This window comes from Tachysurus vachellii, chromosome 24 (assembly GCF_030014155.1).
Source record: "Tachysurus vachellii isolate PV-2020 chromosome 24, HZAU_Pvac_v1, whole genome shotgun sequence".
Classification (NCBI taxonomy): Eukaryota; Metazoa; Chordata; class Actinopteri; order Siluriformes; family Bagridae; genus Tachysurus; species Tachysurus vachellii.
The window spans coordinates 2,780,740-2,789,695 of NC_083483.1; the positions used below are offsets into that span (position 1 = coordinate 2,780,740).

Consider the following 8,956-nt stretch of genomic DNA (forward strand, 5'->3'; position numbering starts at 1 on the left):
ATATCTAATTGCTTTAATGGTTTGAGGATGCATTCATTCATGCTTTAGTTATTTTACCCGTTATATATTCTCTTTTTAATTAAGTAAATTGTTCTATCTTACTGAAATACTGGTCTGTCTAGATAACAAGGCTGCCAGAGTCCCATGATGCACCAAATAAGTCAGATCATTTACGGAAGGTAAAAAACGTCATTAGAGAACATTACAATTCCAGGAGCAGAAAGAAAATCTTTAGAATGGTTACTATTGTTATTTTACAATATAATATTTTTTATTATATATTATAAGGATAAATATTAGCATATGGGGGTGGGGGAGGGGTGTACATACATACCTTTAAAATTGTGTGATAATTTATTTCTAACAAAATTGTACCATTTATACTTATACATATATTTCCAGAGTGTTGTTTAGAACTGAATAATGCTACAGATTTTTTTATGTAACTGGGGAGATAATAACAGAATCATCCATGTTATTTAAAGTATGTGATTGATTTCAGCTCAGACGGTGGCGCTAGAGAGCCACAAAGCCAGGCAAATACTCCACAGCGTGGCTGCGATGCTTGTAGCTGCAGCACGGACGAAGGTTTTATCGTGGACGTGCGTGATGATGGACAGCGCGCCCTGATACGCCTCCTCACACGTGGGTTGGATCTGATCCTCCGGCAGCATGAAGCCGTGCTGACCCTTATCACGTAGCTCAAACGTGAAGGAAAACGGGATGCCGATGAGACGCGCAAAGTCACGAGACGAGCCCGAATTGGGGTCTGAAAGATATTAAGAAAATATGCTGTCAAACGCAGGAATAACCACGTTTAAACATCTGAGAAAAGTTATCAGAAAATAAGTTAAACTGAAAAAAGTAAGTGGGTAAGTAAAAATAAAAACTCAAATAACAGAAATAAAAAAAGAAAAACTAAATACACAAAAATAACAAATGTCTGAAAACATTTTTTTGTCTAAACACAAACATGGAAGTGTTGCAGAGGAAAACTAGTAACCAGAAAATAAAATCTCTATATATAGAATATAGTCGTTCTATAATTAATCCTATAAATAAATGGATTTTTATCTCATTTAAGACTCCTTTTTTATTATTGTTATTATTATTTAGTGACCAAGCCTCAAATTAGGAAAAAAAATGAATAATGAAACATACATTTTCATCTGTATAAAATATTTGAAATGATGCTCCATGTATCTATTGTTAAATAATAAATGATATAAAAGTATAGGGGGTGGGAATGAATGAACTAATGAAAGAATGAATGAATCAATCAATCAATCCTATCCCAACCAAAGTCCTGTTATTATTATTAAATGTTATTACTAAAAAATAATAATAACAATCATTTTGTAATGAAACAATTTGGAGTTAAATCATGTTAATGTTAAAAAAAAAAAGAGGTCAAACACACAAAGCACGTTAGGAGGTGTTCCCACTGTGTAGTCCATTCCGTGAACAGCTTTAATGGCGTCCGCTGCAGCCAGACCCACTTTCATCTACACACACACACACACACACACACACTCAGAGTTGCAGTTTAGGCAGTAACATGGAAGGACATCCTATGAGTTTTGTATAGTGAAAAGGAAACGGCCCTCACCAGCTCATCTTCATTGGGGGCCGTGATGTTGGGGTGCCCATAAGGCAGCAGGATCAACTGGCCATACGAATGGATGGTGAGGAAGCAGAGGATGTTGTCTCGATTGTCACTCAGGAAGTCTGTCACCGCCTTGGCCTCGGGCTCCGAAAGAGCCGAGGGTCCATTATAGATCTCTGAGCAGCAGTTTCTGGAAATTCCCACCACTGTGCAAATCACAATGACATTAGTATCTAATAAAGGAGGCATGGCCTGTGTGCCTGTTAGTCAGACTGAAGTAGGCATGGCCTGTGTGTCTGTCAATCACAGTGAAGGTGACCAGGCCTCTATATCTGTCACTCTCAGGAGGTGTGGCCTGTGTGCCTATTAGCCATTAGTCTAATGCATCTATAAGATGAATAAGGCACTATATAAAAATTAAATATAAGTAGTATTTGTAAAAGCAATAAATCATGACTTACTTCCCCAGTTAGCATAGAAGTTGCGGTTGAGATCTGTACCAAAACATGTGCAGTTGTCAGAGCCAGGTGACCTTGTCTTCCTCCATAACCGTGTCTAAATAAAACAGTACATAAGAAATTAGAATTATTGATGATTGTTAGAAACTATGGCTATGATTTGGTAGCAATACTTTGTCAGCATTTTGCTTCATAAAGCTTTTATATGCCTCCTAAAGCTGAAAGTGCAACTTCGCGAAATCAGGATCCCTGTTCATTTGTACTTAATCGTTTGTATAGATTAGATATTTTTTAGATAAAACTTTATTGGTGCCTGTGGCGAAATAATTATGTAACAGCAACTGAAATGTTGACATATTTAGTGCTCCATTTTGAAGATAAGATAATATAATTATCCATTTTATGTTTACTTATGAGATATTTCTTTAGAAAGTGTCTTTAGAAATTGTATAAGAAAATACATTTTAAAAAGTAAAACATGTAAATAGTATAAATAACACTATATAAATAATAGCGAGAGAGAGAGAGAGAGAGAGAGAGAGAGAGAGAAAGCTATATATATATATATATATAAAGTATGTGTTATATTTACAGCTGTATATATGAGTTATTCTTAAAATGTTTACAGTACTTATCTATAAGGGTTATTTCAGTTTATAGATGTACTGTGTTCTGAAAATGGCTGTAAATTCACCGTGTTGTCTTTCCATGAGTAAATATATCCGTCCATGTTCAACACCGGGGTGACGTACAAGTCCAAATGTTTCAACATCTCGCTGATCTTTGAGTCTGTTTTGTAGGAGCCTAGGATCTGTTTAGATTTGATTAAAAACAGTACTGTAAAGGCAGTGACAGTTTTAGCTGGAATGTATAAACTTATAAAAATAATAATAAATCCCACCTCCTTGACAAAGTGCTGACAGAAAGCTGGAGCGATCCATTCTCGAGCGTGAATCCCACAGTCCATCCAGACCATCTTCTTTTTCTCTGTACTGCTCAAACCGATCTGCCTCACACGCAAACACAGACTCATGGGCTTCGGTATATTTATTATAGTAAAATAGAGTTAGTGAGATGGTGAGAGTTAGTGAGAGTTAATTTTATACCAGCTTTAAGGGAAGCTACCTTCAGAAGAGTGATATTCCTCTTTTCATACGTGTTTCCATAGACGACGCTGGTAACGACGTCAGGATGTTCCTTTATCATCATGTTCATCCACTGGGAGATCTGTGAATGAACAATTTGACAGATAATTTTAATAAATGGCAATAAAAAATAAAATAAAACAGACCAACCCGTAGAACCAATAAACGAAAGAAAATAATCCATGATGCAGTGCTATACAGCAAACAAAATCGACTGATCAGCAATTTCAGAAATTTAATTAGCTGTTATTGGATGAAGTAACTAAAAGCAATAAATACCTGTAAATTTATTAAAAACAATGTAATCATTAATAGTCAGTAAATAAATGAAAACAATGGGTAAATAAATGATTTAATAAATCAAATAAGAAAGTAAAAAATAAAACTTTAATAAATTACTTACTAAGAAAAAGAAATAGATTAGATTTTTTACTGATATGTATATAATATACTGTATATACATAAGACTTAATACAAAATAAACTGTAATACAAAAAAAAAACAAATCAAAATAAAATATTGTTTACTAAGCAAGTAAATCAATTTAGTAATCGAATTCACATTTTTAAACACAAAGAATAAAGGAATGTTTAAATGTTTGAATGACCTCATCCATGGTGTGGTACTTGGTGTAGTCATAAGCCCGCTGCTCTGCTCCCTCCACTGCCCTGGAACATTAAATCATACAAAGAATTAAAATGGTGTTGTAAACGTTTGGACAAAATGAACAAAAAAAATGAACAATTCGCATTTCCACCAGCTCTACTCTTCTAAAAAAGAGAGAAACTTTTTCATTATCAAACCAGATTTACTGCACTATTTTCTGTCATTATTTGCTACATTAATTAATATAGTATCTTTACTTATCTGTTTACTCTGTTTACTTATCTAGATTTTTACCCTCAGCCACTGAGATCATGATAATGTAGAAAAATTACCTGTCATGGGTTTGCAGGGTTAAAATGAGCAGAATGGTTAAAAAACACGATCCCAACATGTTGCTCACACCTCGAAAAGCAATAGGAATCTGCATCAGCTGTATTAAGTGGCTTTTTAGTGGGTTTGACATCTGATAAAGTCAATGATTAAGCTGAAGTCCACAGCAGTTTCATCAGGAGTACTATCACGTGGGAATAATTAGCTTTTACACGCCTAAAGAAATAAAGAGTTGACGTACATGCTACATGATATTTTATTTATACTGAATGGAAAATTGTGTGCAAACAAACAATAAAAACAATGAGTTGAGTTTAAGATTGTGGTTATTTCAGCATTACATCCAGGTCTGTGATTAGAACAGTAATGAGGATGTAATGAAGAGCAGGAAATGCACTGCTCACAAAAGGTACAAAAGGTGCTTGGTCACCACAGACCACTTCTTTGTTAAATTTATATAGGTTAGATTAGATTCAACTTTATTGTCATTACACATGTACCAGTACAATGCAACGAAATGTAGTTTGACATCTAACCAGAAGAGCAATAAGCATCAAGTGCAAAATGTAGAGTATTTACAGTATGAGTACAGTATTTATAGTATGAACAAGATAATATACAGATGAATATGCTATGGACAAGATATACAGGCTGGGTGCTTTAGACATTATATACAGGGTGTTATATACATAATATCACCGGGAGGCTGAGTTCAGTAAGGAGACATACCTTTGGAAAAAGCTGTTCCTCGCTCTACTGGTTTTTGTCTGGAGGCTCCTGAAGTACATGCCGGAGGGAAAGGGGACAAACAGTCTATGGGCAGGGTAAGAAGAGTCTTAAAGAATGCTGCAAGCTCGACACAGACAATGTTTCCTTTGGACGTCTTTGGAAGTTTTCACCACCCATTGCAGTGCCTTGTGGTCTGCGCCCGTGCAGTTTCCATACCAGACTGTGACACTGTTGGTCAGTATGTCAGGACTCAACCCAAACTTTGGCCATGTGCTTTTTGTTTACGTTCTGTGTTCACGTGTCTGCCCCCTTGTCTTTCCCTTGTCTCCCCGCCTCTGCACACCTGTCCCTCATGTGTCTAAATTATTATTAGTATTTAGTTAAGCCGCATGCCTAAGGCAGCACGGAATCCTTGGTTTTGTTCTGGTGTCTGTGTCCTTGTTTCATGTTTTTAGTTATTAAACCTGTTTGCTTTTGCGTTATCCTGCATTTGCGTCTGTTTTATCCCCACGTTCATGACACAGGATGCTCTCGGTTGCACAGCAGTACAGGTGATGTCTCTTCAGTGTCCTCAAGAGGAAAAGGCGCTGGCGAGCTAATCTTGACCAGGTTAGAGTTGTTATTGGTCCAGGACGGGTCCTCCAAGATGTGGATCCCCAGGAACTTGAAGCTGGAGACACATTCAACCAGCAACTCATTGATGCGGATGGGGTGTGTGTGCCTTCTCTTTCCTCTTCTGAAGTCAGTGACGATCTCCTTTGTTTTGCTATTGTTATGGAGCAGGTTGTTTTTGGCACACCATGAAGCCAGGTGTGCCAGAAAACTTGATTATGGTCATCCTTAACATTAAAAAACTTGATTATGGTCATCCTTAACATTAAAAACATTGGTAGGTGAAATGTGTTTTCAAAATTGATTTGTTGAAAGCAGGGAAAATAAGCAAGAAATCTTAAACAAGGGCCCAATTTTGATGGCTAGGCGACTTCTAGAGGTCAGAGCTTCAGCAAAATGGTAGATATGAAATCTTCCTCCAGAAATGTTCCTTGTATGCAATGGTTAGTACTACCAAAAGTGGTCAAAGGAAGAACAAGCAGCGAATCAGTTGAAAATCTTGGTCCAATATTCAAAAGGTACTTGAGCCCTGCAGACCACTGAATTTATTATATTAAACATGATTAGAATAATAATAGATTTTTTTTGTTATCGTTGAGTGATGCTTGTATTGATAATGACATCATAAAATGTACGATATTTAATTCAAAGCTGTGACATAACATTGATTTTGTTGCCTTCTAGCAAACAAATATGGAAGATTAACCATTCTAACACCCTCCAGTTTGCTAGCTTGTTAACATATTAGCATACTTTGTACACAATGCGTTCAAAAATCAAGGTGATATGAGCTCATATACTATAAATTCCAAGTATGATTATGCAAATGCAGTTGAGATTAGATTGCAAATGAGATAACCTCATCACTTTTGGCTTCTCATTCTCATTTTATTACACAAACATCTCATAATAATTTTCCAGGATAGGTTTATTACCCAGGATAAAAAGAGGACACTCGCTGCACCTGGGTGGGGATTTAGTTATCACAATTTATTAGTGGGTCAAACTTAGCTCATGGTGAGAGTAGATGATGTAGCTTGTACAGGTGGTAATTTAACCACACCCTTTACCTTCTATTCTTAACCCTTTTTTTATTTATATTTAACACAATTACACAATTGTGTGTTACATTTGAGAGTCACAATAGATTGTATATGGAATGCTCACATCTAGCAAGCATTAATATTGAATATTATTGAATTACATTAGCAGTGAAGATCATAAACAGTGGCGGTTCTAGGATTTTTCTGTAACAGGGGCCATTAAGGGGCCACATGTTACATTCAGGGGCCAAGTACAGGGTACATTCAAGCACACAAAATAATTTATTCAGTACTGTGCAAATACATTTCAGCAGTCATTAATTTTTTAAACGCTCGAGTGCCGCCAGTTGTTTGGGGGTGAAATTGCATCTGTGATCTTTGTGAAAAATTCTCCGGTTGCTCTTCTCGTCGACGATTGATGGAACGGGGGCCAATCAGGGGCCAATCAGATTTCAGCAGGGGCCAGGGGGCTATCTGGATAGTGACAGCAGTGAAGTTTATAACATTCATAACATTTATGACTACCATTTATTAAAATTCTCAGAGAAATCTAGCCACATAAGTGTATATGTTACAGGTACCGGCTGGCACCACATAAACAGCGTATATATGCTCTCTCTGGAAACAGGAGAAATAAATCAGACAGGGCAAACTCTGCATCCGTTTTCTCATCTCGCTCAGCAGAAAGAGAGAAAAGAGGATTTATTAAACATTCACAATTTACATCCTCCTCAGTTACCAACACTCAATGTCCACTTTGACATAAACACAGTTAAATACAAAAAATATTACATAAACACAAAAATACCATTTGTCTTTTTTCCTTCATCTTTCAGCAAATACTGAGTTTTAAGTTTGGTGTGATTACATAAATCAAAATGACAATAACCAGTGTTACTCTGTGAGTTGTCTTTTTAACTCAAAATAAAACTTATGTCATCACCTACATATGGTTCCTAAATGCATTTTGCATTTCCAGATAAAAGTTATCTTTACTCTTCCTAAAATGCATGAGCTGACGGATTTTTAACTTCTTTTTTAACCACTTATAAAATATATCACATTTGTTTTTATCCTTAACTTTCAACCATGACATAAACATTAACATTAGCTTTTAACATTTTAAACAATATCAGACGTTCCAAAAGTATTAAGGCTTTACAAAAATGTTTGAGGAGCTAAAAATAGATCTCTGTCTGACGTGACTTTGGCTGCAACAGGTGACGTCATCAGGCGCGAAAATGTGACTGCTGCTATATATACATATATATACATATATATCCCCATATTCGTAACACAGCCTTATTAACGGACATTCAAACATTCGGAAACATTTTACCATATTAAACTTTAGGTACTTAGCTTAATCTACTATTTCACCAACCTGGAAACAGGAGAAATAAATCAGACAAACTCTGCATCTGTTTTCTCATCTCGCTCAGCAGAAAGAGGAAAACCGCAAAGCGGACCGAACTGACGCAAAGCCCCCTGAAGCACGATAAGCGCCATATTACCCCCCCGCTGGCGAACTCCACAATTACTCCTGACATTTAGAAAAAATGATTTACTGCAAGAATGGTGGGACCAGTTCCATTACAGCTGAACAAATATTCACAAACATTAATTCCAATGAACAAATATTCACGAACAATAATTATAAAATTATAGAAACTACCACAAATGTGATAACACTTTAGTGGGCATGACATATAGACAGTAGCCAGTTAGCACTAGCACCAAAGAGTACGAGGATCTACATAGCATTAACTGGGTTGCTAGTGTTAGTGGTAAAGTAAAATCTGGGTAAGATTTAACGTAACAACCAATAAACAAAAAAAATGGAAATGTCACTCTTGCCTGTCTTCAAAACTTCAGAGCCCTGTTACTAGGTGGTTGTCCTGCATCTTTAACAAATAGGCTACAGTTTGGTCCAAAATGCAGCTGCCAGAGTTCTTACCAGGACAAGAAAATATGATCATATAACCCCAATTTTATCATCTCTACACTGGCTACCTGTTAAGTTTAGAATTGATTACAAACTGCTGCTACTTACACACAAGGCTCTTAATGGTTTATCACTCATGTATCTAACTAGTCTTCTAACACGTTACAATCCTTCACGCTCTCTGAGATCACAAAACTCAGGACTTCTGGTAGTCCCCAGAATATCAAAATCTACTAAAGGCCGTAGAGCATTTTCGTATTTAGCTCCCAAGCTTTGGAATAGTCTTCCTGATAGTGTTCGGGGCTCAGACACACTTAACCAGGTTAAATGTAGATTAAAAACTCATCTCTTTAGTCAGGCGTATACATAATACATCCCATAATATTGTGCTCTATTACATCTGACCAAATGCACATTGTCATCTAGTGCTTGCTAATATTATGAACAGCAGCTACGTTAATCCCTCTCCACCGCTTCTCTCT

At 36.3% G+C, this 8,956-nt stretch overlaps 1 protein-coding gene across 1 annotated transcript; it reads right to left on the minus strand.

Annotated features, from left to right (window-relative positions):
• Window positions 1-246: 246 nt before the first annotated feature.
• Window positions 247-4,245, minus strand: cpo (carboxypeptidase O). The gene is made up of 9 exons (XM_060860253.1): window positions 4,148-4,245; window positions 3,817-3,877; window positions 3,190-3,291; window positions 2,966-3,070; window positions 2,759-2,875; window positions 2,068-2,161; window positions 1,610-1,812; window positions 1,421-1,505; window positions 247-769 (listed from the first exon to the last, which is right to left on the minus strand). Exons 1-9 carry the CDS (start codon window positions 4,240-4,242, stop codon window positions 504-506), a joined length of 1,128 nt encoding a protein of 375 aa, XP_060716236.1. The 5' UTR covers window positions 4,243-4,245; the 3' UTR covers window positions 247-503.
• Window positions 4,246-8,956: the final 4,711 nt, after the last annotated feature.